Raw genomic sequence first — 27,989 nt, 5'->3', positions numbered from 1 at the left:
TCCATCTCCTGCTGGGAGAGCTCTCAGTCTTGATGATATCAGCGAAATTACCAAAACAATCCTAAATATAATGTGCTTGTGTCATTCAGTTTTAAATCTTTCAATTTGACCATTTTTTTTTAGTGTAAGTATTAGTTATTAGATGAATTACAAAAGTTTAGGGGCATCCTTCAGCATTACAAATAGAGCTAATAATGTGAGAAGATGGAGATAAGAAGTCTCCACATATTATTAGTCTTAAACCATTCGATAATTTACTAATTTAATCCTTTTGACTATTTTGACCAGAAATTACTGACGTGAATACGGACCGTCTTATGTGGCAACTAAAAACCATTTAAAGGGATGTGCAAAAAAAATTTGAAATCGCTAACGCGAATTTGCTTTTGGTCACTTTTTCTTCTTGCCCTACCTATTAAGGAAACTCAAAGTAACTTTTGAAGGGATGTGCAAAAAAGCTTTTTTAATTTTTTTTTTAAGGCAACAAGCCTAGGTAGGGCACCTTTGTTGACATGATATTGTCCGCTTTGGTCCCAATTGACCCGTGCTTGTATGGAGCTTTTGAAAAGCATCATGCTAGCTTAAGGATGTCTAACATCTCGTCCTGGCTCAAACATTACTAAAGATTGGCTATCTCACCGGAGCCTCATCGAAAGCACGATGTCCTTCACTTCAAGCAACATTCAGTCACATTTGCATGGTGTAAAAACGTGTTGCGATAATTTGAAACTGGTGAGACTTATCTACTAGTATGACCAAGCTGCATGAGCAATGTGGAATTGATACCTCTAGCGCTCTCGCCACCAAAGTTGTGATACCGGGGTAGGCAAACTGAGTTACTGGGCACGCGGCCCGGTGATAAAAGAAATTGGGAGTGTAAACACTAGTATCATAAATGCGGGATTCGACCTCCGTAATCTACAAAGAAGCATAGCCAAAGCTCGACGGAGAGAGAGCGGAGAGTTGAAGATAGGTCACACCAAAATTAAAAAGTCTAAGTTGACCAGGCCAGTCATCCTGGGGTCAAAAGAATGAATCTACTGATTGTGATATCCTCACCGCCCCTCATTCTTATCTCCGTCACCGCCGCTTCGTAGCCGTGCGATTCAGCTAAATCTCGACCCGTTGACCATGCAAGCCTTCTCTCGTCAACCCATCCAATCCCCCGCCAGTCTTCGGCTTATTTCGCTCTATGAACATCTCCATGGTTGACGATCCTGTTTCCACTTTCAGCAGCCGAACTTGGATTGTGAAATCTTGACCAAAAAAAAAAAAAAAAAACTTGGATTGTGAAATTCGATGTTCGGTGAAGAACCCTAAATCCCAAATTCCTGAAAAAAGAAAACACGGGTTCTTTCTCAGTGGTCCTTTCGTTGTTGTAGAAGCATCAAAGACAGAATTTTGCTGGAAGACGATGGTCATTGGGAATCTTCTTGACGTTCATCCCACAGAACTGAAATTCACATGTAAGTTGCAGTGCTGGGGTCTTTCGGGAAAAAGTATTCCGGAGCAGAGCATGTGATAGGTGTAGTCTTATGTAGTTTTGATTGGTGTTTCACCGTCCAGGATCATGTTTGTTTTTTTGTTTTGTTTTCGATTGGTAATCATGGGTTGTTTTTTTTTTTTTCTCTTTTTGCTGATATGGGTTTTGTGGGCGTGTGGTGTTGAAGTTGAATTGAGGAGGCAGGCTTCGTGCTCTATGCAACTCAGTAATAAGACGGATAAATTCGTGGCTTTCAAGGTGGGGACTTTGTTTTCCTTTGTTCTTAATTCTGATGGCTTGAATTGTGGGGTTGGGATTTTTAAATCTGACAAGATTTGTTGAATGGGTACCTAGGTGAAAACGACCAATCCGAAGAGGTACTGCGTTCGTCCGAACTCCGGTGTTGTCCCACCCGGAGCGACATGTGGTTTCACTGGTAATTTTAGTTTGCCTTCAGTGAAATATTGAATCCCCAAATATCATCGTATATCGACGGGTTTGCATTCAAGCCATCCTATTGCTTGTATGAATTTGCAACCACATTCTTAAGTGTTTAGGTTTTGTTGTAAGCGAATAATGTTCTCTGTTTCGTGTTGAGTAATGGGTAGGCATGGTTTGCCCTTTCTTCTATGTTTCCACATTACGTTTATTATGCTGGACTGTATTTGGTAGTCACAATGCAGGCCCCAAAAGAGGCACCTCCTGATTTGCAATGCAGGGATAAATTCCTTATTCAGAGTATTGTTGCCCCATATGGTGCAACTATGAAAGAGATAACATCAGAAATGGTGGGTCAATCTGGATCTTCGGAGTATCTTATGATAGTTCCTTGTGTTTCCTCTACCACCCTCAATATGAATGACTTTGAACGGGTGATTGTAGTTCAATAAGGAGTATGGGAAGACTTTGGAGGAATTCAAATTGCGGGTTGTCTATATTCCTGCAAATCCTCCCTCTCCTATCCCTGAAGAATCTGAAGAAGGATCTTCTCCAACAGCATCTCCTCTCGTGGATGGAAACAAGACCACCTCATTATTTGATGTCGTGATTTTTTGCTTGTTCTCTGTCATCTTGTCCTTTAATATTAACCTTTTGCTTCAAGTGCCTCATGATTTGTAAAATTCTAGGTAACAAGATCTTTGGAAACACGTAAGAAGTCTTTAGAGGTGAACTTCCTACTCTTTATCCTTGTTTGACTTTGATTGTGTCCTTGAAGATGAGGTTTTTATTTGACACCTTGAAGAGGTTTCAGATTATGATATTCTACTGCACTAGTTACTTATTTTGTCATCGTGAATCAGTTTTGCTCCATCCTAACTTGTTTGAATTACGGTAACAGCAAGGTGTTATGCAGATGCTGTTACTTGTATTTTTGTTTCGTTAGGATTAAAAAAGTGAAACCAGTTGCTGAAGCTGACACGTAGTATGCTTAAAATAACTTATTTGGGGAAGAAGTTCCTTGAATGTTTTGTCTTGAAAGTTCTCTGGTGGGTGGTTCCGCATGTGAGAACAACCTCCTTTTCTCTTTTCTTCTGCTGATGAAAGTAAATATGTCAGCAAACAGAAATGACTGATTGTCCATTTATCAAATGGATCTTTGGTCGAGGGACATGAATGAAGTGAAATCAAATGCTGACATAAACCGTGTTTGGAAAAAAGTCGAATAAGAAAATAAATGGGGGAAACAAAGTAAGAGTAAGGAAAGTGGAGGTGGAGACAAAATGAGGTTATTTTGGTTGTGTGGAAAGGAGGGAGAGTGAAATCCGGAGAAATCTGATGTTTTTCATCTTGCCACAATGACCTTCACATATGATTTTACTTTTTTGAAGGAGAACAGTAACTTCAATTAATATCTGCCAACTTTCTCTCCTTAAATTATGGGGAAGGATTAAGGGGCTGAAGAGAAAAACACTTCTCACACTTTCTACTTTATCTCCTCTTTTCCAAACAATGGAAAATGTCAGTATTCCCCCCTTTCTTTCCTTCACTGTATTTGCTCCACCATCATGCTCTCTTCCCTACTTTTGAGATTCCGGTGCTATGGGCTTGACATGCACTCACGCTTTGAGGAAAAAGTATGCTGCCATAGAGATGATACTTTGAGGAGTTTCGGTTCACTTCTTAATAGGGACATACAACAGTATTTACAGACTTTAGAGTTTTTATACTGACAGTATTCAAAAGAAGGGAAAAGAAGAAGAAGAGCTAGTTGACTAATTAAGCCATTCCATACGGTTCTCTTAAGTCCCTCTAATGTTTGATCATTAGTTAAGTTTAGGTTGGTTAGGTTTTTGATCTGTAGGAGACAGAGCTTCTGAATGATGTTTGTATCTTGATAACTGCTTCGCTATAGTATTAGTAGTTAAACCCCACACTTATTAGCAGAGTGCAATTCTTTTGTCTTTTAAATCAGTATAGTCATAATTACAGAAAATGCACCATATTCTTGGGTGATTATTATAGTTAGCTTTACACGTGATGACCATATTCTTCATATTTATTGTTCTGTATATGGTTCTTTTGGTAACTTGCTAATGTTAACTTTTATTCAGCAGACATGGTCTATTATTTCAAAGCTGACTGAGGAGAGAACTTTAGCCTTGCAACAGAGGCAGAAGTTATCTCAGGAACTGGTAGGTCGATAGCATCATTTTGTATGCTAAAGGTGTTTGTAACTCATATTGCTCTTTGTGTAGATTGATGATTTTAGGCAAATAGCAACTTCATGATGTTTCTAGGGTGCTACTGTGCTTCTGTGACTTCATGTTCTCAAGATCTTTCTGCATAATTAGGTTAGCAGGATGGAGCAAAGATCTAGTAAAAGAGTTTTAGCAATGGAACCACCTTTAGTCTCTTGCTCTGTTTGATGTCCATTTTAAGTGTGACAATCGGCATTCTTCACGAAGGCATGTTGATAAGGCCCAACTGGTCACCTCTTTCATGTAACTGAAATTTTGTACTGGGTATATTAACAAATACATGGACCATCTGGATCCTAATTGAGGAGGTACTAGATAGGGTTATGGATGAGGGGATTTTATGCAATTGGATCAATTGTTTAGCAGTAAGATTCATTTCCATAGTAATTAAGGTCGCTCTTTGAGGATAGACTGTAGATGGGAGTTCTTCATATGTCTCAGATTCCTAAGTTTCTGATATTTACTTCATCACAGACCTTTGAGTATCAGATCAATGACTTAAAAGACATTAGAAGATGCCAACACATACTTCTAGACTTGTCTTCTTGTTCTTTTCTGTTGTTTGGTCTGGAAAGAGTAGGTCATTCCCATCAAATAATACTCAGTAGTCGTGTTTCTCTTTCCCTCTGCCATAGCAATCTTACTTGCTATTGGTCATCTGAGCCCTTTTGGGGGCATTTGCATCCTGCTCCTGCTGTCACATGTTTATATCTTTTTGTTGCACGGTGGTATCATATAGCAAACTACATTTATAGATATCTATGCTTTCTATCAATTATGTCTTGGGTTTTATTTTGGTCCCTCAAACAGGATTTGCTGAGAAAAGAAATTAGGGAGAATCGTGTGAACAGCTGCTTCTTATTGCTCTCTGCATTGGTTGGTTTACTGGGAATCCTGATCGGCTACTCTATAAGATAGGAGCTACACCTGAAGGATAACTCTGCTATTTGGGTGCAGCCTTCATTGTTCGAGAGCTTGCTTGACCTTCACAGTTTTTAGGACTTAGCATGTACATCTGTAGGATCTTTAAAGGTGATGAAGTATGAAACGATTTTTATGTTTATCACAGCTTGACCTTTAGTATTTTAAGGATCAAGATTTTGTTACATAAAATAATTGATCATGGAACTGGACCTCTATGAAGTTGATCATGAAGTAGGTCTATTTGGATCGCTTTCCCTTGGTTCTCCTAGTATTTCAAGGATCAAGATTTTGTTACATAAAATAATTGATCATGGAACTGGACCTCTATGAAGTTGATCATGAAGTAGGTCTATTTGGATCACTTTCCCTTGGTTCTCCCAAATCTTTCAGGTCGTTGCGCATGAATTCTCTTTGCCTAACTTGTGAGGATATTGTGTTGTGCCATGTTGAATTCCAGTTCTAAAAGAAACTGACATGCGAACGAGCAGATGTGGACGGATAGTATAATTTTGAATTCAAAGGTGAACTTAAATTGCGAACAAGAGGCTTCAGCAGTGCCTAATGACGGCCATATGAAAGATGCTCGCAAGTTACAAGTAAGAGAGGCTTGTTGTCCTCCTTCACTGGCTATATTTTCTGGAGGATTGTTGTCGTGGTGACCCGAAAAAAGGAGAATGGTATTACTTGGCAAAAGATGATTTCCCCTCACCAGATCGATTTTCACTCTTGGCCAGTCTATCACCTCGTAAGTTGACCATAGATTCTTTTAATACACAGTTTCCACAAATTCTATGCATCATCATTGGTCATAATCACCCTACCAGTAGTGAAATGAATCGAGACGGTGTTTCTTTAATCTGCCAATCAGGAATGTCCATTGTCCCATGAAGGCACAGTTACATTGCTATGGCAAGGTGTGCACGCGCAAGATGCTGTGAAAACAATAGCAAGACCGCCTCTGCATACAAGTCACCGTCTCATGGGGCGATCGAAGTGTAGGTAACACATCCTCCATCGTCAGTAAAAAAGGACAAGTGACCAAACCAGCAACAAAATCAAAATATCCATGATGCAAAAACTGTTTAGTTTTAGGGAGAATATTACAATGGACCAGACAGGTAAATTTTCAATTTCATTCTCGCTGATCAGTCAACACATTACGACGAGGGTCACATCATTTTTTGGGAGAGGAACTTATTTTACCATTTATCTGAGCACGTAAAATCTGCAAGTGGGGATTCGCGGAAGGTATCTCCAATTTGTTCAGCCATGACAAGCCTTGAATCCTGTTCGTTCATGTTGGAACTGGGATGAAGAGCTCAGCAGCATTCTTGATTAGGAACAGTGCAGTAACATTATCATACCATTTTCCTGCTGCTAAACTAATTCAATGAACACATAAATTGATCACCAGTAGCGTTGAGAATGAACTGAAGCTACAAGTGCTCATTGGCTACGAGACTTGGGGTTAAGCATGCCCTGCTTCAGGGAGTTGACTGCAACAGGTCATGGAACCTCTTCATGTTTATCTGTTTTTCTTCATGAAAATGTCAAGAAATGGTCACTAGTACTCATTTCTTACTAGTACGACATGTCCACATGAGGGCTCTTCAGTCAAAGGGCTACCACCAAATGGACACAAATATGACGAAACAATATCATTAATCGTTCTTGCGTGTCCTTCGTGATTCAAGAAACAGCGGGAACACAATATTTCTCACATAAATAAACCGGAAGTGGAGGTTCAATTGACACTGAATGGCCTTTGCCTGAACATGGACTTTTTGCCCATTGACGCTCCCAAACAAATGGCGGACGCAGGGATTTCTTCTATTTGCCACAGACGTGACTTTGATCTCCAACAAACAATCCGACATCCTGTGGATGTGCCTACAACAAGCATATTCACAACAAAATCAGCATGTTAAATAATAAATTCAGAGATTCAGAGGAATTGCTTCACTCTTGAAAAGGGTCAAGACATTTAGCTTTGGGGAATTTTCTGCAGAGTTGAGTACTTTCAGGCAGAGTGCGAGCCTTTTCTGGTTAACAAAGTATTCTTGGATACATGACGTAGTTCGGCTGCATACACTGACTTACTGTGATCAAAAGTAGCGGAGCCAATAAACAACATCATTGTAAGAGCCTACTGCAGTGAGGGTGTTTGACAAAAACAGTTAAGGCGAAATTCAAGCAAATAAGTAAATCGTCAGCTTGCAGTAATCGTTGAGCATAAGGTCGAGGCTGGGAGGATGTTGTTTACCATGAAAGCTGAAAGAAGGCAAGCGAAGTAGGACCCCGTAAAGAGTATATGCCTACAGCAAAAGGCTTTAAGGGAGACTATGGCATTATCCTTCCTCCATTGAGCTAACCTCATCGATCCTGCAATTGATGCAATTAATGTGTACTAGGCCACTCCTTCTACCTTTAGCCAAAGACAGTAGATTCACCATAAATATTGCCAGTGTGTCCATTTCGTTGCAGATGTTGAAACCTGTCAAGGAAGTCCCAAGAAAGATGAATAAAATGGGTCGTTCCTTAAGTTCCAATTTGTCATCTCAAAGGTAATCTTAAAGAATCCTAACAAGAACATTTCATGAATGACATGTTCCGTCACAGCAATTTTGAACTAGAAAGACTTACGATCAGTGAACATGACTGGAATTTGTTACTAACCTAACAGTGTCATTTTTTCTTTTGCCAAGTGATCCAACAATGTCTATCTCATGTAAGATCGCAGAGACGCGATAATTAGGTTTCTTATTCCTTAATACAATAAATCACCTGAACACATGTAGGTCAAAGACTCAAAGTCCACCAGAGGATGTGCTATCAATGGTTCACCAGAGGAACAATGCCCAGCTAGAAATAGTTTCCATAGCGGATATCTTATTGTATCATGCTAAATCGCTGCTGAAAAGCAAACGCACCAGCAGACAGGAAACAGGGCAGCGACCCAGAAAACCTCAGCCCCATCAAACTAGCATTACCAATCACTCTTTCATACCCGACAAACTAAACAACCCAATATTATTCCCAAACGACAACAAAGACCTTAATTACATCGAATTCATATTGTTCTCGCGATGGAAGGACATCAACTCTTTCTCATACGTTCTAAACCGAATTCACATGAATTGGTGGTAATCAGAGGCCCTGCTACGCGCTCGCGGCAAGTAGCATACCTATCTACCTCGACGAAACGGCAGAAAAAGAACAGGTGGGTCGGCTTCGCAACTCACTCCCCGTCCTCCCTCTTGTCGCCGGGCTTGCGATAGGTCTCCTCGACTTGCTTGGCCTTGACGAGGTAGGTGTTGGCCAGGTTCTTGATGTTGGGGACGTTGTAGTTCTGGGCAACGTAGACGCCGGTCACGGCCCCCAGGAGGAACGAGAAGCTGCTCCTTATGATGCCCATTTGGCCGAATTCGTCGGATTCGGGAGCAATCGATTGGAACTGAGCTCTCGAGAGATGCTCGAGAGAGCGACGGACGAAGCCAAGAAAACGCCTTCGATTTTGGACTTGCTGGGGAGTTGAGGACGATGGACGAGTCGATTTATACCGTGGTGTGTCTTGATTGCCAAGAAAATTTTGGAATGCGATGCGCTAAGTTTTGCGGTTGACCTTGCAAAATTTTGAGTTATTCTATATCTTTGTTTAACAAACCAAAAGATAAGTGTTCGGGAAGTCTTAAAATTTATCCTAAAAATGTAATTGAATCCTAAAACTTTTAAAAGTGCAATTGAGTCATAAGACTTGTCACAAAAATACAATTGAATCCTGAAACTTATAAAAAATACAATTAAATCCTAGAACTTGTCAATATGATGTAATCGAGTTCTAAACTAATCAAGTTTGTGTAATTAAGTCCTAAAAATTGTTAGTATTTTCCATTTATCAAGTTAGACGAAGTTAATTGAAGGATTTGATTACACCAACTTGACTAGTTTTAGGACTTGATTGCACCTTTTTAAAAATTTTAGGACTCAATTGCACTTGACTAATAAGTTTTAGGACTTAATTACATCATTTTGAAAGTTTTAGGACTCAATTGCACTTTCGTAATAAATTTTAAGATTTTCAATGCACTTATCCCAAAATAAAAATATCACCAAAACCTTAATCATCAATGCGCCAAAATTGTGAAATTTTTTATAACAGCAGGTATTGATTTAGATAATACGAGAGTTTGTTTTTCTCATCATAGTTTTGGATTCAAATCTTATTGGGAATACTTTTAAAAGTAAAATCTTGAATCCACCATATTGAAGTGGGGGAGTGCATCCTTGAGATCGCCCATAGAAGTGAACCGGTCAATGTGTGTGAAAATTGGACCGGACGCCATATCACCGCTTAAGCAAAAAAAGAAAAGTTGCTCAGCCACTGTTCCTTTGCCCCCGATGGAAAAGGATTCCAGGGTACTCAAAATCAAGAGCGAGAAGAAAATATTTGTGAAACTATTTAGCTACAAAGAAAAATATTCACAATGCAAGAGTAAGAAATGCTTTGAATGACAATGAAACTAGAATGAGAAGAAAATTATATGCCGAACCACATTGAGTTGCTTTAGTGACTAAAAAAATAAAAATTTATATATGATTTTGCAAAAACATTGCAAATTCCATTATGCATAGTGCTAAAATATACATGCTTAGGTAGGTTTCATCTCTGTAAAATTTTGAAAGAATTAATGATAATGGAAGGAAGATGTCAATGAACAAAGACTATTATCATTTAATTATCATTGATAAAGCAATAAGGAAAATAATCGTCACGAGTAATATAATTTCACACATCTATTTCCTCCAGATAATTCCATAATTGAAATTGTTAGTGAAGCCAGAATTATTGGCGATTTCAAATATGGTTGCATGTAACAATTCATATCATGTTATCCCATTCGAAACGGGACGAATGCGATTCAACATTTGTAGATAGTTAGACGAGCATCAATGGGGAACAAATGGGCCGACGTCCGAATCAAACTCTTAGTCCGCTCCCTTTCAATTCTCTTACAATTCTCTTTCAAGTGGTTCCAAGTGTTCCGGTTGATGTTCAAGATCAATTCCAGGAGTTTGCTTGCCGAATTCTTCTTCTTGCATCCACTTTTCAACATCCCAAGTGTCTCGCCAATTTTCATCAGAAGATTGCAGGAATTTGAGTATGGTGGAACCCATGTTCTCTCTCCATTGCTCGAATGGTGGTAGTCCCAATTGAGCCATCAGCCACTTCTCATACTCAAACTATCAAGCACATGAAAATAAGGTCAACTTCTTATTATATGGGGAAAAAAAGTTCAAGGAGCCTCATTTTGTAGTTAATAAGGGGGTCTCAGCCAATATAGTTGAACAGATTTTTGGGGATAATACTATTTTTGAGATCTGTTGCGGATTTTTCCTAATGTTTAGGAGAAATTACTACATACAAGTGCAATATACATACTAAAATGAATATGGATTGTTGTAAATTGTCGGTCCCATGTAGATTTTACCAGATCTGATAGGTCCTACTTGATAGGATCGTCCAAATTGAGTTTAGTATGCATATTAGGTTCATGGAATATTGACTCGTTTTTTTTAGACTGTAATTCTTATACGTAACAAAATAAGTTTAACTGGGGAAAGAATAGGTTTACTGCCGAGTTAAGAAAATAATTTGCACACTACAATCGACATATAGAAGAATTCCGTTACAAAATAAACTCCAAATACATATATCATTTATCTAATGGCGAATGTATGTATGTGTATATATAATGAACCTAATAATAATCCACAAAACATTTTGTCTTTTTAATTTGTTGAGGTGGCCAATTTGCTGAAAAAGTCTACGCACCATGAATTGAGGAATGACCAGTTAGTTCCAACCTTTTCAATTTCAAGCCTGAGTGTAATGCTTGGGCCATCCAAGCCCTACGATGCGCTGGTAATGTTCTTGAACGGAAGACATCATCTCTTCTTCACTTGGCAACACCAATTCTCCAGATAACACCTTGGCCACCCACTTCGACTGTAACTCGCTAATTTGCGTCGCAACTGTCTGATCATGGTCAAGATCGATAGAGAGAATGTGAAAATAGGGATTTAAACCAAAGAATTAGTGAACCCAAACCCACGCTAGCACATGTAATTGCTTCCATAGTTCTAAACTCATGTTCTCATGAGATGTCTAAGCCATAAGTACGGCATAAAACATCCAAACTAAGTGTTTTCTTTCCCTAATCTTTCTTTGTATTTTCCCCTATTGTCAAAGATTAATTCCTACATCTGTGAACTTAGACACTAGTTAATGGAGAAATAGTTGTTTGCTTGGCTCAAAACATGTACTATGTTAAATTATGACTTGAGTTTGAACGGTTTATGGAATTCGATTTAATTGGATAAATATCCAAGTTTAATCGCATTAAGGAAAATTCAAGAAAGGAGCTTCTTTTTCGGAGGAAAGCAGAAAAATATTTCTGGCACTGTAGGACAAAAAGATGGGCACACATATTCTACAATTTATGTATTTCTTTTATGGGGTAAAAATGTCTTTGTAGGAGGGAAGGATTTTATTTTATTTTTGGTAGGTGTGGCTTGCGGAAGTCATACTAAAGAAAAGAGGAAATCCTCCGTGGGCCCCTCTTGCATCTTGGTATAGCCGCACGGTGAAGGATAAAATAAAATCAAGGGTTTCTTTGCCAATGGTAGCCGAACAGTAAGAGCTTTTCTTTCTTTGAAGCCGCCGCACGAACAGCAGAGCCGCACAGTAGACTCCAAAGGGGCGAATGCGAATAAAGGGAGGAACGGCATAGTAACCTCTCCTTGATCGCGTGCGGTGGAGTCGAAGATTTTTGCTTGGATTATTTGTTGCTGGCTCTCCCCGTGGATGTAGGTACCGATATTCGGATCGAACCACGTAAATCTTAGGTGTCCTTTATCGTTCCTCGTTTATTTCTCTGGTATTTTCAAATTGACTTAATTTGCAAGATCCTGTCGTTTCCGCGTTATATTTCCAACAATTGGTATCAGAGCTTGAAGATAGGATTTTCTGGATTGTGATTTGGGGCTTTTGTTTGTCTGATTATTATCTGGAAATTCTGCTATTGCAATTATGTCTGGAGCGAAAGTTGAGATTGAGAAGTTTAACGGGAGGAACAACTTTGGGTTATGGAGCGTCAAGATGCGTGCGCTATTGACAACCCAAGGTTTAGCCAAGGCATTAGACGGCGAAGATGGGTTACCCATTGCAATGAAAGCGGCTGATAAAGCAGAGCTATTGGAGAAAGCAAAGAGTATAATCCTGCTGAATTTATCGGATGAAGTGTTAATAGAGGTGGTTGAGGAAAAAGATGCCGCAGCATTGTGGGCAAAATTACAGGCACTCTATGTAACGAAGGGTCTGAATAATCGCTTGTACATGTTGAAGAGGATGTTTCAATTTCGATATACTGAAAGTACATCGATCAAATCACATCTAGATGAATTTAATAAACTCATGATGGATTTGAAGAATATCAGTAAGATACTTGATGATGAAGAACAAGGCATGATGTTGTTGGCTTCTTTGCCTGAATCATAGGAGCACTTTACTGATTCACTACTTCGGGGGCGTACTACGATTACCTCAGAAGAGGTAAAGTCTGCATTATTTTCTAAAGAGTGGCAGAGAAAGTTGTGAGATGATAGTCTAGCGCAGGAGGTAGCGTGGGGACCAGTGATTCGAGGTAGATAACAACATCGAGGGTCTAGTAGCAGTAGAGGTAAAAGCAGGTCAAAGTCACGCAATAGAAAGTCTAAAGGACGCGTGAAGTGCTTTGAGTGTCACGAGGAGGGGCACATCAGGAGAGATTGTCCGAAGCGAAGAAATAGAGGTGACAAGCAGAATGCCACAAGCAGTGTGGCAAACGTTGCTGAGGAGAGCACTAGTGATGCAGAGGCCGTCTTGTGTGTGACTACTGGTTCGTTAGGAGACGAATGGGTGCTAGATTCGGGGTGTTCTTATCATATGACGCCTCATAGGAACTGGTTTACTACTTACCAGACTGCAGATGGTGAGTTCTGATGGGGAATAATGCAACCTGCAATGTTATGGGGATAGGAACAGTTCAGATTCGGATGCACGATGGGGTGGTACGCACACTGACAGACGTGAGGCATGATATCGGGTGTAAGTACACCACTGAAGGTGGAGTGCTGAAGGTCTCTTGAGGTGCCATGACAGTGATGAAGGGGAAGAAAGTGAGTTCTCTCTATCATCTACTGGGAGAGACCGTGACCGGAGCTGCTGCAGTTTCATCAGGTGAGTCAGATTCTGACTTGACTCAGTTATGGCATATGCGTTTGGGGCACATGAGTGAGGCAGATATGATGACGTTGAGTGATAGGGGGTTGTTGAAGGGTCAGAAGACAGGAAAGCTGGACTTATGTGAGCACTGCATCTTTGGGAAGCAGGGCCGGATTAAGTTTACAACAGCTGTTCATTCAACCAAGTGACCGGTTAAGTACATTCATTAAGACGTCTGGGGCCCATCTCCGGTTCTTTCGAAAGGAGGTGCCCGATATATGTTGACATTTATCGATGACTACTCTAGAAAGGTATGGGTTTACTTTCTGAAGCACAAATCTGATGTGTTTGATCGGTTCAAGAAGTTTAAGGCATTGATTGAGAAGCAGTCAGATAAACAGATCAAGTGTCTGAGAACTGATAACGGCATGGAGTTTTGTGGTAAAGATTTTACCGAGTTTTGCGAGAAAGAAGGGATTGTGAGACACCGCATAGTGCCCGGGACACCACAGCAGAATGGCGTTGCAGAACGAAAGAATAGAACTTTACTAGAGCGAGCTCGGAGCATGCTTTCGCATGCAGGAATAGGCAAGGAATTTTGAGCCGAAGTAGTGAACATGGCATGTTACTTGATTAATCGATCTCCATCATCTGCTATAGAGTGGAAGACTCCTGAGGAAGTATGGTCGGAGAAACCTGTTGATTACTCTGGATTACAAGTATTCGGATGTCCTGCATATGCTCATGCGAGTGATGGTAAGCTTGAGCCGAGGGCGAAGAAGTGCATATTTCTGGGTTATGCACATAGGGTGAAAGGTTATCGGCTGTGGTGCATTGATCCCAAATCACCCAATTTTCTAATTAGTAAAGACGTGATCTTCGACGAGACTACAATGCTTCAAAGGAGGAGTCTTGAGACACAATTAGCAGAGCAGACAAATCATGATGTCAGTAGTGAGATGGAGATTCAGGTGGAGACTCCGGAGACCTCGAAGGTAACAGAAGTTGAGATTACAAATGAGGCCGCAGTTCCTGAAGTCGGTGATAATGAACAATTAGCAGAGCAGCAGCACACTATAGCCGCGGATAGACGGAGAAGGCAAATTAAACCACTGGTACGTTATGGTTATACAGATATTGCTTATGCATTGACTATAGGTGACGAGGTGGAGACAGATGAGCCTTCGTCTTACTCTGAGGCGATGGCTAGTTCTGAGTCGTCACAGTGGCTAGGGGCTATAAGTGAAGAGATGGAATCACTCCATCGAAATCAGACATGGGAGTTGGTCAAAGTACCTACGAGCCAGAAGATTGTCGGTAGCAAGTGGGTCTTTAAACGGAAGGAGGACATTCCCGGTGTCGAGGGAGCGAGATATAAGGCGAGACTTGTGGCGAAGGGGTATACACAGCGGGAGGACATTGACTACAACGAGGTGTTCTCTCCTGTGGTAAGATATACTTCTATTCGTGTTTTACTTGCCTTAGTTGCTGCACAGGATCTCGAGCTGGAGCAGTTAGATGTGAAAACAACGTTTCTTCACGGTGAGTTGGAGCAGCGGATTTACATGAGGCAACCAGAGGGATTTGCTATTTCGGGTAAGGAAGATTATGTTTGTTTATTGAAGAAATCGTTATATGGGCTGAAACAGTCTCCTAGGCAGTGGTATAAGCATTTCGATTCTTTCATGGCTAGTCAGAACTATTATAAAAGTTAGATGGATATCTGTGTTTACTATAGGAGATTGGAGGATGGGTCTTTGATATATCTGTTATTATATGTTGATGATATGTTAATAGCAGCTAAGAATATGTCTGATATTGTTGTGCTGAAGAGGCAATTGAGTGCTGAATTTGAGATGAAAGATTTAGGTGCTGCAAAGAAAATATTGGGTATGGAGATTTTGCGTGACAGAACTGTAGGAATTTTACATCTTTCTCAGAAGAAATATATTGAGAAGATTGTTGCACGATTTAATATGCAGTCAGTGAAATCTGTAAGTACACCTTTAGCGACGCACTTTAAACTTTCAGATAAGTTATCACCGCAGACTGAGGAGGAGGAGGAGCATATGTCCCATGTTCCTTATTCTAGTGCAGTGGGTAGTATTATGTATGCTATGGTATGCACTAGGCCTGATATTTCACAAGCAGTAAGTGTAGTTAGCCGTTATATGAAGCGACCTGGTAAAGCTCATTGGGAAGCTGTGAAGTGGATCCTTAGATATTTGAAGGGGACAGCAGACGTTGGAATTGTGTACCAAAGGGACAGTAATGGCAGTGAGACCACTGGTTATGTGGATTCGGATCACGCAGGTGACTTGGATGAACGCAAGTCTTTAGCAGGGTACGTATTTACGTTATCAGGTGGTGCAGTTAGTTGGAAGGCATCCTTACAGGATCACATTGCCTTGTCGTCGACTGAGGCAGAGTACATGGCACTGACCTTTATAGCAAAAGAGGCAATATGGCTAAAAGGTTTGCTCTCGGACTTTGGGTTAGATCAGAATAGTGTTGATATACACTGTGATAACCAAGGTGCGATATATCTGGCATATAATCCGGTTTATCACGAGCGAACGAAGCATATCGACATCAGGTACCACTTCATCCGAGATGTCTTAGCGAAGGGTATGGTTGTTGTTAAAAAGATTGCAACATCAGAAAACCCAGCGGATATGATGACAAAGTCTGTTCCTTTGGTGAAGCTCAAGCTCTGCTTGAGCACAATTGGCGTCTGTGGAGGATGAGCGCCCGTTGGGGCATTGGGAGAGCTATAGTATGAATGATGAGTACTATAATTTGGCTACAAACATCGAGCCAAGGTGAAGAATTATTAAATTATGACTCGAGTTTGAACCGTTTATGGAATTCGATTTGATTGGATAAATATCCAAGTTTAATCGCATTAAGGAAAATTCAAGAAAGGAGCTTCTGTTTCGGAGAAAAGCAGAAAAATATTTCTGGCACTACAGGACAAAAAGATGGGCACACATATTCTACAATTTATGTATTTCTTTTATGGGGTAAAAATGTCTTTGTAGGAGGGAAGGATTTTATTTTATTTTTGGTGGGTGTGGCTTGCAGAAGTCATACGACAGAAAAGAGGAAATCCTCTGGGGCCCCTCTCGCATCCTGGTATAGCCACACGGTGAAGGATAAAATAAAATCAAGGGTTTCTTTGCCAATGGTAGCCGAACAGTAAGAGTTTTTCTTTCTTTGAAGCCGCCGCACAAACAGCAGAGCCGCACAGTGGACTCCGAGGGGGCGAACGCGAATAAAGGGAGGAACGGCACAGTAACCTCTCCTTGATCGCGTGCGGAGGAGTTGAAGATTTTTGCTTGGATTATTTGTTGCTAGCTCTCCCCGTGGATGTAGGTACCGATATTTGGATCGAATCACGTAAATCTCTGGTGTCTTTTATCGTTCCTCGTTTATTTCTCTGGTATTTTCGCACTGACTTAATTTGCAAGATCCTGTCGTTTCCGCGTTATATTTCCAACATACTAAGTGTTAGCTTTTGTTACAGTATATCAGTTGACTTTCTCCTTGCAAAACCTTAATCTCTAGTTAGTCTACATGATGGGAGAAAAAATGAACAAATTTCATAAGAAAATTTACCAGAGAGGGTATGCCAATGAAAGAGAGCTGAGGAGCTAGGCTTGGTGGGAAAACATGTTTATATAAAGGCCCCACTCGGTTGTTATGCACACTCACAAGTCCCTTCGTCTTCAGAAATGGAAAATGGTAACTATATCTGCAACATGTATATCAAGCAAGGTACATATATCATCAGACATCAAGTTATTTGTGGAATTTTGAAAAATAAATGCTCAAGTAACTGCAGAAAACTATAAGTTTTTTGATACCCAGTGCAATGGATGATAACATCTGCATATATGGACGATCCATCTTGAAACACTAATATACCATCGTCTTCAGCATGTGCTATCTACCAAAAGACAAAACAAGCTGATGTTTGAGAAAGGGAATTATATCTTTTAAGGCTGCGAGTTGCAATTAGAAAGCAGTGATGAAGTTAAATGGAAGGTACCATGGCATGTTGGAAGACCCCAGCAGGTTTTCTAAACTTCACAGCTTGGGCATATGTTTGTCTCGAGGCTTGATGAACTTCTCTGGCAAAAGGTAAGATGTCTTTGGCCATTTCGGTTGCGCTAATCCCTTTCCTTATGACCAACACAATCTGTCGAGCAGAATAGCGAAAAACATAACAAGAGTGAGCTATAAGTTGAAGGCACACGCGATATTGTCGGTCAGGAAAAACGGCTTGCGATGTGATTAATGAGTAAAGACCCAACTCAAAAAATCACCACTTAAGTACTCTTTTAAAGACTCGATCCATGTATTTATAAGGCCGAAGTAGGAAACCCTCAACTAGGTGTTTGTTTCAAGGATGAATTAAGCCCGTAGCCATCCTGACGAAGGCGCTGAGTAGTCGTCGGGGCGAGAAAATATAGAAAAACTACAATCCTTGTAGGTTTCTAGCGAGAACGGTAAGGGGCAGTGATGCGAAATTTATTAGTGGTGCGTTTCTGGACCAATTGGACAAACAGAAGTCCAAACAGAAAGCGAAACGGTGATGCGATGCAATTAGATGGTTTTTTTTCTATTATTTTAGTATATTTTTATGAGTTAATTTTAAGGGTCGTTTTTGTAATTTTGCTATTAGATGCTTATTAACTTTCTTTTATGATTAGATTTCCTATTATGATTAGGTTTTCAATTCAGATTAGGTAACTTTCCTATTATGATTAGGTTTTCAATTCAGATTAGGTAACTTTCTTATTATGATTATATTTCCTATTGTAATTAGGTTTAACCCCTATAAAAGGGTGTTTAGGGTTTGTTTTGAAGGATAACATTATTATCATCAATATTGAATTTCGAGATTTTTCTCTCTAAGCAAGGTTTTGCTTGAATTATTCACTGAACGCTGCGTCAGGTGGTATCAAAGCCTATGGCAACCGGTAGTGGTCTTCGTGACGATGCTCAGGAGACTGGAGCCCATACGTCAAATTTCACGCGTCTTCCTAATCTGCATTACACGTGAGAGAAAGTGTTGAAGTACGCCAAGTTAGGGTTTATATACTCTTTATATATATATCATTCGCGCGTCAAGTAAGAGGCAGGCGATTACTTTCTTAAATTGTTCACGTTTTGGTCAATCTTTATACACCATTTTGATTGACGACGTGGTCGAATCCTTATGAAGATTACTGGCGTATATATGCACCATTAACATAAAGTTCTCAGCAATTTCTTTCAAATTCATTCAAATTCGCAGGTTCTTTGCTTTTCTTTCTACCTCATAGATCGCATACATCAGATTTCCTAAGTCCGCCAGCATCGGTTTCGCTTTTGTCATGTTATGGTCCATAGTGTACACCTAAATGAAGGTCAAGGCCCACCATCGACTGCTTTTGGTTTGTCCCTATATGTTTTTGAATTTTGATAAGCTTGGATAAATTGCCTTTAAAACTTTAAGGTGTAATCTATATTAAATAAAGCTCACATGCAAATGATGATGGATATAAATTATTAAACCAAATCGGTATTCGTTGAATTTTATTTGTAATCTTATTAAATTGTCGATCATGATTGAGATGAGGTGGATCGACCGACGCAACGTGCACAGATTGGATTTAGCCAATTAATTATTAAACTTTTTTAGACTTTCCCCAGTAAATTAACGCGCCGATGCCATACGCAAGAAAGAAATCTCCTATAAGCGAGAACGAGTTGAAGTACAGACCCAGTAAACCCTCCCGATCCGGGTCCCGAAACCATGGCGAAACTGCAGGTAAAGGCGGCGGTGATCGGAGCCGGCATGTCGGGTCTCGTTGCAGCCAGGGAGCTCCGCCGCGAGGGGCACCAAGTGGTGGTGTTCGAGAGCAGCAGTGATGTTGGCGGCACGTGGCTGTACGACCCTCGGGTCGAATTCGACCCACTGGGATTGGATCCGGGCCGTGATGTTGTCCATGCCAGCATGTACCGGTCGCTCCGGGCGAACCTGCCGAGGCAACTCATGGGTTTCTCGGACTACCCATTTCTCAAGCAGGGAAGCGGGGACCCGAGGAACTTCCCAGGTCACGAGGAGGTGCTCCGGTTCTTGCGCAGCTTCGCAGAGGATTCTGAGCTGATCGAGTTGATCCGGTTCGGGCACGAGGTGGTTCGGGTCGAGCAAGCCGTCGAGGGGAGGCGGGACCACTGGGCCGTGGAGTGGCAGACCCGTGGTGGGGAGGAGGCGGTGGGCGTGGATTTTTTCGAGGCTGTGGTGGTTTGTAACGGCAAGTACAGCCAACCAAAGATTGCTGAATTTCCAGGTACACCGTCTGATCTAACATTATCCTTGTCGAATCGTTTCTCTTCGTTGATATTGTCGAACAGAAGAAAGAGAATTCGCATTATAATGGAGCTTTGGATTTGGGCCGGTCAACCAAATTGGGCTTGACTTCTCTCCTACTCATATCAACCCTTTTCAATCACAATACTCAATTACAAATATAAAAAGAACCCTTCCCAATCGCAGTCCCAGATGTGCGAAACTCTTAAGAGTTTTTTCTCCAACCCCTCATTCTTTATAAACTTATTTTTTTCGTCAAAAGAGGGCACTTTCAATCTTATTTACCTACTAAGAAAATTATCACGTAAGCATTAATGTGGCTTTTCTTAAATTATCAATTTTTAATATCTTGTTCGATCAAGAGAAAATTTAGAAACTTGAGCGTTTGATAGCACAATATGTTTTTTTTTTACCCAAAGGTTAAAACTACATAGGAAAAATGACACAAACAGTCACTGAACTTTGGTCCAATGTTCAATTTGATCCCTGAACTTTTAATTTGTTCAATGTAGTCCCTGAACTTTAACCTAATGTGCAATGTGGTCCATGAACTTTTAATTTGTTCAATATCATTCCCGAACTTTTGGTACATGTTCAATTCAGTCCCTGGACTATATGAAAATATTCAATGCAGTCCTTTCCATTAATTCAAGTTCAGGGACTGAATTGAACATGTATCAATAGTTCAGAGATAACATTGAACAGATTAAAAGTTCAAAGATCACATTGAACATTAGCCTAAAGTACATAGACTACATTGAACAAATCAAAAGTTTAGAGATCAAATTATACATTGGGCCAAAGTTCAGGGACTGCTTGTTTTATTATCCCAACTGTATGTGATAAAATAAGGTTTCCCATTAGAAAGAGGCAACCATCCTTAAAACTAGAACCATTTATAATTATTGTCAAGACAATAGTGTAATTATGTTCAAATAATTGCATGTTATACATGATCAGTTGCCAAGTAAATATTGTTATCACATACTATATTTAATATCATATGTTATATGGATTAAATTAATTTTTTTTGTGTTACAAAAGGAGGCATCAAGCCTAAGAGAAAATCAAAATACTAAAGACCGCTAGAGGTGAGCATGGTTCCAGGCTAGAACTTAGAACTTGAGAACTGGACTGGTATGAACCTGTTCGGTTCCAGGTTCAAATGTATGCAAAGTAGGTTTCAAATTCCAAAAATTGGGCCTGTTCTAACGGGTAGGTTTCAGGTTCTAGGTAGGTGGAACCTGACTTGAAACCTGGAACCTAAAATATATTCTTGTGTTTTTCTTGGTTTATGTCTTCGCCGATCCTGCGGTATTCCATGGCGTCCGATGATGAGTGTATAATCTGGAAACATTAGTATGAGCTTCTCTTTTATGACTGAGACTTTTACTTTATTAATGTTTCATATTTTTCGTGTGTCTAAATATAAGTCGTGGTCAGTGGATTGTAATAATAAGTGGTGACTATAAAAGATGATGATTCTCTTCAATCGTTCAATTAATAATTCAGGTGGAACTTGGGTAAATTCTATAATCGATCTTGAAACCTGCGACAGGATAGATTCCAGATTTCAAAAAATGATAAACATGTTCCAACCGGTAGGTTTCAAGTTTCAGATGGAATTTGTACGGAATCTAAAACCATTCAACCCTAAGTACCACTTTCCATGTACGTAAATTTTGTATGCATCTGGTACATGTGAGCTCATTCTGTTTTCCTTATTGGATCTTGTAAGTCTCACATGGGGTCACAACATTTAATGGCTGAGAACCACTCACGACGGCGGCCACCACCGGCCTCCCTTAGGTTCCTCTTTAAGGTGTGATGCAATCCTTTTTCTCTTGTCCTCAACTACATATCGAAAGACAACCACCCAATTTTTTCCCTCTTTCTTCGAGGCCACTTATGAATGAATTCATTCGTTAACTGATTTGCTTAATTTGAAATTGAGTTGGCAAGCAGGTGGACTTAAATTTTAAAAATTAATCAACTTAGAATGTCATATTGCGTTATGGAAAGTAAAATACATAAACTTGAAGCATATGCTTCTTCGGAATAGTTCTCTCTTCCTTTTACTACAAATATTTGTGTACCATACGACTGTGAAGTCTCTTCTTTCTTGTTCATTTTACTTTGTTACTAGAAAAATATTTTTCATAGGGAGATCAACATGGCCAGGAGAACAGCTGCACAGTCATAATTATCGAGTTCCTGAGCCATATAAAGATAAGGTATGGCTGATATGCCTTGTTTATTTTTCGAGAACATGATTTCGAATTGACTTATGAAATTTCTTGGATGATATCGAGTAATCAATTGGTTTTTGCAAACCGAGCTTCTAAAGGGGTGTACTAAGTGTTAATTATGATCACTAGCTCTCTCACATGTTTAGAGAGGTGTTACAAGCTCCATCTTGTAAAGCACTGACTTTCTTGTAAGTATCGGCATCTATCATCCAATGATGCTCTCTGCACTTGATGTGTGATTCAGTTAGTTCCTGACTCCTTCACTATTCTAGCTAAAAACTTTTGGGAGCAACCCAACATGTTCGGGAGTAGATTTGAAATATCCCGAAGATTGCTCATCATGAATACTAAATAGGAAGGAGGTCTATTATGGTAGGACGCTGAAAAGGAAGAAATCTAAATAAGAAGTATTATTTAGAAAAGATATCAGGATGTAATCAATTCTAGTAATTGCCCAATTAGAGGAATTCCAATCAATCGAGGAGATTTTTGATTTGGAGGTAATTGTCAATTAATTAGGGAGGATTCCTAACTTGAGTGGAGATCTACTGCTACATACAGAAGGGCTTGGGTAGAGGATTTTGTGTGCACCAGAAAATACTCTAGAGAAATCACAAGAGTCTTCAACAATGTGTGTAAATCCGAGAGATCTTCAGAGTTCATCAAGTGAGGATGTGTTTTGTAATAGTTGTGAGGATTTTTGGGAGAAGAACACTAGAAGTGCCAAAAGTTGTGTACGACGCTCACTTTAGTACCAAAAGTTTTTTTTTGGCTCGCTTTAGTGCCAAATCGGAGAAAAACAATATAAACATACGAGGAGTGTACTTTGTCTAGATTTTCTCGCCCCAAGGATTACTCCGACCATTTGTTGAGATGGCTAGGGGTTTAACTCGTCCTTAAAACAAACATCTATTCGAGGGTTTCCTACTTTGGCCTTATACATGGGTCAAAGTCACTACAGAACATAAGTGGGTGATCTTTAGAGTTGAATGGGTCATCACTCATGGATCACCTCGCAAGCCTTTTCTCATGACTTACAATAACGCGTATGTGCCTTCAACGTATATCTCACTCTAAATATGTCGATGTATGAACGCTTTTCACTATTTTGCGTGACAGATTGTGTTGATAATAGGAGGAGGGATTAGCGCTGGCGACATAGCCAAAGACATCTTACCTTTTGCCAGGGAAGTTCATCAAGCCTCAAGAGAGACAAATCCCCAAGTTGCAAAAATGAGAAAGCTCGCTGGGGTCTTCGAACATCCCATGGTACTTTACATTTTACATTATCCCTCTTTTCTAATTGCAACTAAGTTCAGATGAAAATCCAATTGAAGCCTTAGAGATATAATTCCCATTCTGAAATATTAATCCTGTTTTGTCTTTTGAATAGATAGCATGTGCTGAAGACAATGGTGAATTAGTGTTTCAAGATGGATCATCTATATATGCAGATGTTATCATCCATTGCACTGGGTATAAAAAAACTAATAGTTTCCTGCAGTTACTTGAGCTTTTACTTTTCAAAATTCCACAAATAATTTAATGTCTAATGATATATATATCTTGCTTGATATACATGTTGCAGATATAGTTACCATTTTCCATTTCTGAAGACGAAGGGACTTGTGAGTGTGGATAACAACCGAGTGGGGCCTTTATATAAACATGTTTTCCCACCAAGCCTAGCTCCTTGGCTCTCTTTCATTTGCATACCCTATCTGGTAAATTTTTTCTTGAAATTTGTTTTTTTTTTCCTCCCATCGTGTAGACTAACAAGAGATTACGGTTTTGCAAGGAGGAAGTCAACTGATATATGATAGCAAAAGGTAACACTCAGTACATGTTTTGAGCCAAACAAACAACTTTTTCTCCAGCAATTAGAGAATCGCTCACTGATTAATCAATGTTTAAGTTGAAATATACGAATTAATCGTTCATAATAGGTGAAAACGCAAAGAGAATACGGGAAAGAAAACACTTCATCTTTGGATGTTTTATGCCATACTTATGGTTTAGACATTTCATGAAATCATGAGTTTAGAATTGTGGCAGCAATTAACTGTATTCGCCTGGGTTCCAGTTCACTAATTTTTCGTTTAATTCCTTATTTTCACATTCTCTTGATCGATCTCAACCGGGATTAGACTTTTCCGGCACAACCTAGCGAGTTACAGTCGAAGTGGGTAGCCAAGGTTTTATCTGGAGAATTGGTGTTGCCAAGTGAAGAAGAGATGATGTCTTCTGTTCTAGAACATTACCAGCACATCGAAGAGCTTGGATGGCCCAAGCATTACACTCACAGGCTTGAAATTGGAAAGGTTGGAACTAACTTGTCATTCATCAATTCATAGTGCCTATACCTTTTCAACAAATTGGACACCTAAAAAAATTTAAGAAAACAAAATGTTTTGTGGATTATTATTAGGTTCACTGTTAGTGTAAGAAAAAATTTGTACATTTACCGTTGGATAAATGACATGTGTGTTTAGAGTTAATCTTTCAACCAAATTCTTCCATATGTCAATTTTCCAATGCTGAGTGTGCAAATCATTTCCTAAGCTGGCAGTGCACCTATTATTTTTCCGGTTGGACTTATCTTTTTAGATATAGAAAATACAGTCTAAACAATGAGTAAATATTGCATGAACCTAGTATACATAGTAAATTCAATTTGGACCATGAGATCTTGTAGGACCTACTTGAGACCGACCATCTTTAATAATCTAGATTCAGTTTAATACATGTATTACCCTCATATGATAGTTTCTTGTAAACAGTAGGCAAAATCCATAATAGAGGTAAAAAGTAGTATGATCCCAAAAATTTTTGTTGAACTATATTGGCTGAGATCATCTTATTAACTATACAATGAGGCTACTTTAATTTTTTGTTTCCCATAAGAAGGAATTGATCTTCTGTCATGCGCTTGATAGTGTGAGTATGAGAAGTGGCTTGTGCATCAATTGGGAATTCCATCCTTGGAACAATGGAGAGAGAAGATGGCTGTTATTGGACTCGAATGGTTGAAAGTTCGGCAATCTTCTGACGAAAATTGGCGAGACACCTGGGATGTTGACAAGTGGATGCAAGAAGAAGGATTTGGCAAGCAAATTCCTTGAATTGATTCTGAAGATCATTCGGAATTATTGTAACCACTAGAATGAGACAAGAGAGTTAAAATAGGATGACAAGTGGTATAAGGACACTGTAAGTGCCAAAATTTTCGTATGATGCTCACTTTGGTGTCAAAAGTTTTTTTTTGTATCACTTAAATGTCATTTTTTTTAAAAAAATTTTCACTTAAGTGTCAACTCTGATTTGGGTTGCTGAAAATCCGACGTTACCATATTTTATTAATTTCTCCAACCGATGTGACTCGCCGGTGTGCCTAGTTAGCATATATACCCCTTAATGACATCATCTACGTGTTTTGCCCCAAATTCGAAATCTAAATTAACCATTCACCCAATTTGCCAAATATAAACCCTAAATCAAAACTCTAATTCGTTTTGGTGAAGAGAAACGCAAGGAAAGGAGTAGCCCAGGAGCTGAGAGTGGCGGCATCGTTTAATTAGCTCAAGCATGCCGGGATTTCGTTGGCCACCTTGAGCTCATTGCAGCCAAAACATATCACGAGAGAGCATACACACAAATCTCACGTAGGAATCCTCTCTTGAGGAACTTTGAAGTTCAATCGTCGGTGATCCTTATCCATTGCTTTCCATACGTTGTCGCCACCGTCAATTGACGTCGTCGTTGCTTCCAAGTCTCGCTAGCCTGTGGCGACCTCCCCGTGCTAGCCGAGGCCAAAAGGTTTGAGGCTAATGGATTGCTAAGTCTAAACTTAGGACTTAACTCAGGCTCTTCCAAGCCCATATCAACTTACGACTTAAGGTTCAAGTTATTAACATGCAAATTAATTTTATCTACGAGTCGTCACTAATCAGTTTAGGGTGGATCGATTAGAAACCCAAGTAAAGCAACGAGGGAATTGCCTTACTGCTATAAACCAGAGATTCAAATGAGTTCAAGGACTTGATTACGCTAGTTACACAACTAGTGCCCTTTCGATACATAATCTAGTTCAAACATCACTTAAAGGTGTTCATGCAGTCTTCCTAAAGATTGTGAATCCTAGTGTTCTAGTCCTAACTAGGCTAAGGAAATGCCAAACAATGCATCAGAAGTGCGCAAACAACAACCTAACATGCCTCTGATCGGCCATATGTAAGGTCAAATTAAACACACAATTCAAAACGTACGAAGGAAACAACATGCAATTAAGCATGTCATTAATCACACACAAAATGCAAGATAAGGCAATTCCAAAGCCCAATTTCCATTTTTTTGATTTTCGGATTTTTTTAATTTTGTAATAAAAATATTTTTAATATTGAAATAATTATATTATATTATATTGTATTATAAACGGACCCAGGTCGAATCTCCGGATCCACCTTCGGGCTTGGACCCGGGTTAGGATCGGCCTAGGTCGGCCAAGACCTACGGACCGAGTTCGACTTGACTCTGTAGACTTGGCCGACCTGATTCCTGTGCCTAGGCACATGAGGCTTGGCCAGTACCGAGAGCTAACGTCTGGCTGCTAGCCGATGGCTGCCTCGGTGCTTCAGGCCGAGGAGCCCCCCTCATGGTCGGCCATTGCTTGGCCAGCAAAAGTGATCGCCGGCTGAGCCTCAGCCAGGGCCTCTTGTGCCCAAGCTTCGGCGGAGGCTTGGCCGGCCACCCTTAGCCTCCATTCGGCCTCGACTAACCACCACACGGCCACCACCAAGTCCACAGCTCGTCGCCCGGTCCCTATGTCGCCGACCAAGGACCAAAAATTCAGATCTCATTTAGGCATTTCATCGAATGGGTGGTATGCACAATGGAACGAAGAATTCCCAATCTTGGTCGGGGCTCGAACTTATACCGACAATCGTGACACACCACCTATGGTGAAACTAGGACTAGGAAAAAGGAAGGCATGGGCCGGAGTTCGCATGAGTCAGACGGCTGCAAGCTCCGGCTCGGTACACCAAAAAACAGGGCAAAATAGGGATCCAGAGGAGATTAACTAGTTTGGCTCTAGCTAAGGGATCGTCGGCCGGCTCACAAGTGACGACGAAGCTAGCTGGGTCTCTCTCTCGCCTGTCTTCGCTCACTCTCGCCCATTTCTCTCTATATCGCTCTGTTCTCTCTTGGCTTCCTATCTTTATTTTTCCTTCGAAAAAAATGGCTGACCTTTTCTCTCTCCTCTCTCCTCGACTTTTATGGTGGCCGGCGGCCACCTGCTCTCTCCCTCTCATCCGCTCAATCTCTGCTCTATTCTGCTTCGCTTATTTTCGCTTGGTTGAACGGCAGCCAACCTCTTGCTCGGCTGTGACTCGTCTACAGCGATAGAGGAGAAAGGGAGTGGGAAGGAGCAGAGGGGCAGGGCCGGGGGAAGGAGGAATGGGTTGGGCCCGCTCGTGCGAAGAGGAAGAAAAGAAAGAAAAAGAGGGGGTCGGGCCTATCGGGGGGAAAAAGAGAGGGGGCCGGGTCGACCCGGCTTGGTTCGATTTTTTTTTTTTTTTTTTTTTTTTTGATTTTTTACAAAGAAAAATTTATTCTAATAAATCCTCTTAATCCAGATGTACCTAATGCCTATGCCATGCAAAAATAAAAAATATTTTTGTTTAGGGATTAAAAATTTAATTCCAAATTTTTGTGCAATAATTTTTTAATTGGGTAATTAAAATTTAGGTGTCAGCATGGCCAAGTCTCTCTTCTCAACTGCTTTTCTGATCCAAGTGTTCGAAGTGCCTCGTGCTCGCTCATTCTCGGCGCCGATCACTCGTGCTTGATGTTTTGCTTCAAACCACGACATCTTTCCAATCTAAGGTACTCAAGAGCAAGGCTATCCTTCAAACCACAACATCTTTACTTCAATATTGTTGAACAATGCTTGAATGAGAGAGAAAGAGAGAGCGAGAGAGAATGAGAGATTAAATTACTCTAGCATAGTGCC

The 27,989-nt window shown here is 40.2% G+C and overlaps 3 protein-coding genes and 1 pseudogene across 8 annotated transcripts; 2 read left to right on the top strand and 2 right to left on the bottom strand.

Moving 5' to 3' along the window:
• Positions 1-1,276: 1,276 nt before the first annotated feature.
• Positions 1,277-5,372, top strand: LOC115687153 (vesicle-associated protein 1-3-like). 2 transcript variants are annotated; one of them, XM_030612629.2, is made up of 8 exons: positions 1,277-1,466; positions 1,671-1,741; positions 1,838-1,919; positions 2,156-2,271; positions 2,366-2,524; positions 2,611-2,649; positions 4,039-4,116; positions 4,993-5,372. In XM_030612629.2, the coding sequence occupies exons 1-8, from the start codon at positions 1,415-1,417 to the stop codon at positions 5,098-5,100; spliced, it is 705 nt and encodes a 234-aa protein (XP_030468489.1). In that variant the 5' UTR covers positions 1,277-1,414; the 3' UTR covers positions 5,101-5,372. The 2 variants fall into 2 exon arrangements, with proteins under 2 accessions (XP_030468489.1, XP_056174330.1); XM_056318355.1 differs by having other exon boundaries at positions 4,036-4,116.
• Positions 5,373-6,492: 1,120 nt separating this feature from the next.
• On the bottom strand, positions 6,493-8,669 carry LOC115687156 (uncharacterized). 5 transcript variants are annotated; one of them, XM_056318358.1, is made up of 4 exons: positions 8,349-8,669; positions 7,370-7,600; positions 7,089-7,255; positions 6,493-6,996 (listed from the first exon to the last, which is right to left on the bottom strand). In XM_056318358.1, exons 1-2 carry the CDS (start codon positions 8,519-8,521, stop codon positions 7,534-7,536), a joined length of 240 nt encoding a protein of 79 aa, XP_056174333.1. In that variant the 5' UTR covers positions 8,522-8,669; the 3' UTR covers positions 6,493-6,996; positions 7,089-7,255; positions 7,370-7,533. The 5 variants fall into 5 exon arrangements, with proteins under 5 accessions (XP_056174333.1, XP_056174332.1, XP_056174334.1 ...); XM_056318357.1 differs by having other exon boundaries at positions 7,089-7,205; XM_056318359.1 differs by having other exon boundaries at positions 7,089-7,188.
• Positions 8,670-10,083: 1,414 nt separating this feature from the next.
• LOC115687198 (flavin-containing monooxygenase FMO GS-OX-like 2) lies at positions 10,084-18,764 on the bottom strand (annotated as a pseudogene).
• LOC115687151 (flavin-containing monooxygenase FMO GS-OX-like 2) lies at positions 18,404-25,251 on the top strand. The gene is made up of 7 exons (XM_030612624.2): positions 18,404-19,710; positions 21,894-21,964; positions 23,099-23,248; positions 23,373-23,455; positions 23,568-23,703; positions 24,127-24,300; positions 24,916-25,251. Exons 1-7 carry the CDS (start codon positions 19,173-19,175, stop codon positions 25,099-25,101), a joined length of 1,338 nt encoding a protein of 445 aa, XP_030468484.2. The 5' UTR covers positions 18,404-19,172; the 3' UTR covers positions 25,102-25,251.
• Positions 25,252-27,989: the final 2,738 nt, after the last annotated feature.

Source organism: Syzygium oleosum, unplaced genomic scaffold, assembly GCF_021117445.2.
Source record: "Syzygium oleosum isolate NSW1041296 unplaced genomic scaffold, Sole_v2.1 Sole_v2.15, whole genome shotgun sequence".
Lineage (NCBI taxonomy): Eukaryota > Viridiplantae > Streptophyta > Magnoliopsida > Myrtales > Myrtaceae > Syzygium > Syzygium oleosum.
Note: the sequence above shows the minus strand (reverse complement) of the source record. Positions and strands in the feature narration are given on the sequence as shown.

Bases quoted from the DNA above. Each gene is read 5' to 3' on its own strand.
- LOC115687153 (XM_056318355.1), top strand. From the start codon at position 1,415: ATGGTCATTGGGAATCTTCTTGACGTTCATCCCACAGAACTGAAATTC. The intron at 1,920-2,155 runs GTAATTTTAGTT...TGTATTTGGTAG, and splicing joins AGCGACATGTGGTTTCACTG to TCACAATGCAGGCCCCAAAA. The intron at 2,525-2,610 runs GTCGTGATTTTT...GTAAAATTCTAG, and splicing joins AGACCACCTCATTATTTGAT to GTAACAAGATCTTTGGAAAC.
- LOC115687156 (XM_056318356.1), bottom strand. From the start codon at position 8,521: ATGGGCATCATAAGGAGCAGCTTCTCGTTCCTCCTGGGGGCCGTGACC. The intron at 7,601-8,348 runs GTGAGTTGCGAA...CTTCCTTGACAG, and splicing joins GACAAGAGGGAGGACGGGGA to GTTTCAACATCTGCAACGAA.
- LOC115687151 (XM_030612624.2), top strand. From the start codon at position 19,173: ATGGCGAAACTGCAGGTAAAGGCGGCGGTGATCGGAGCCGGCATGTCG. The intron at 23,704-24,126 runs GTAAATTTTTTC...AACCGGGATTAG, and splicing joins TCATTTGCATACCCTATCTG to ACTTTTCCGGCACAACCTAG. The intron at 24,301-24,915 runs GTTGGAACTAAC...TGCGCTTGATAG, and splicing joins ACAGGCTTGAAATTGGAAAG to TGTGAGTATGAGAAGTGGCT.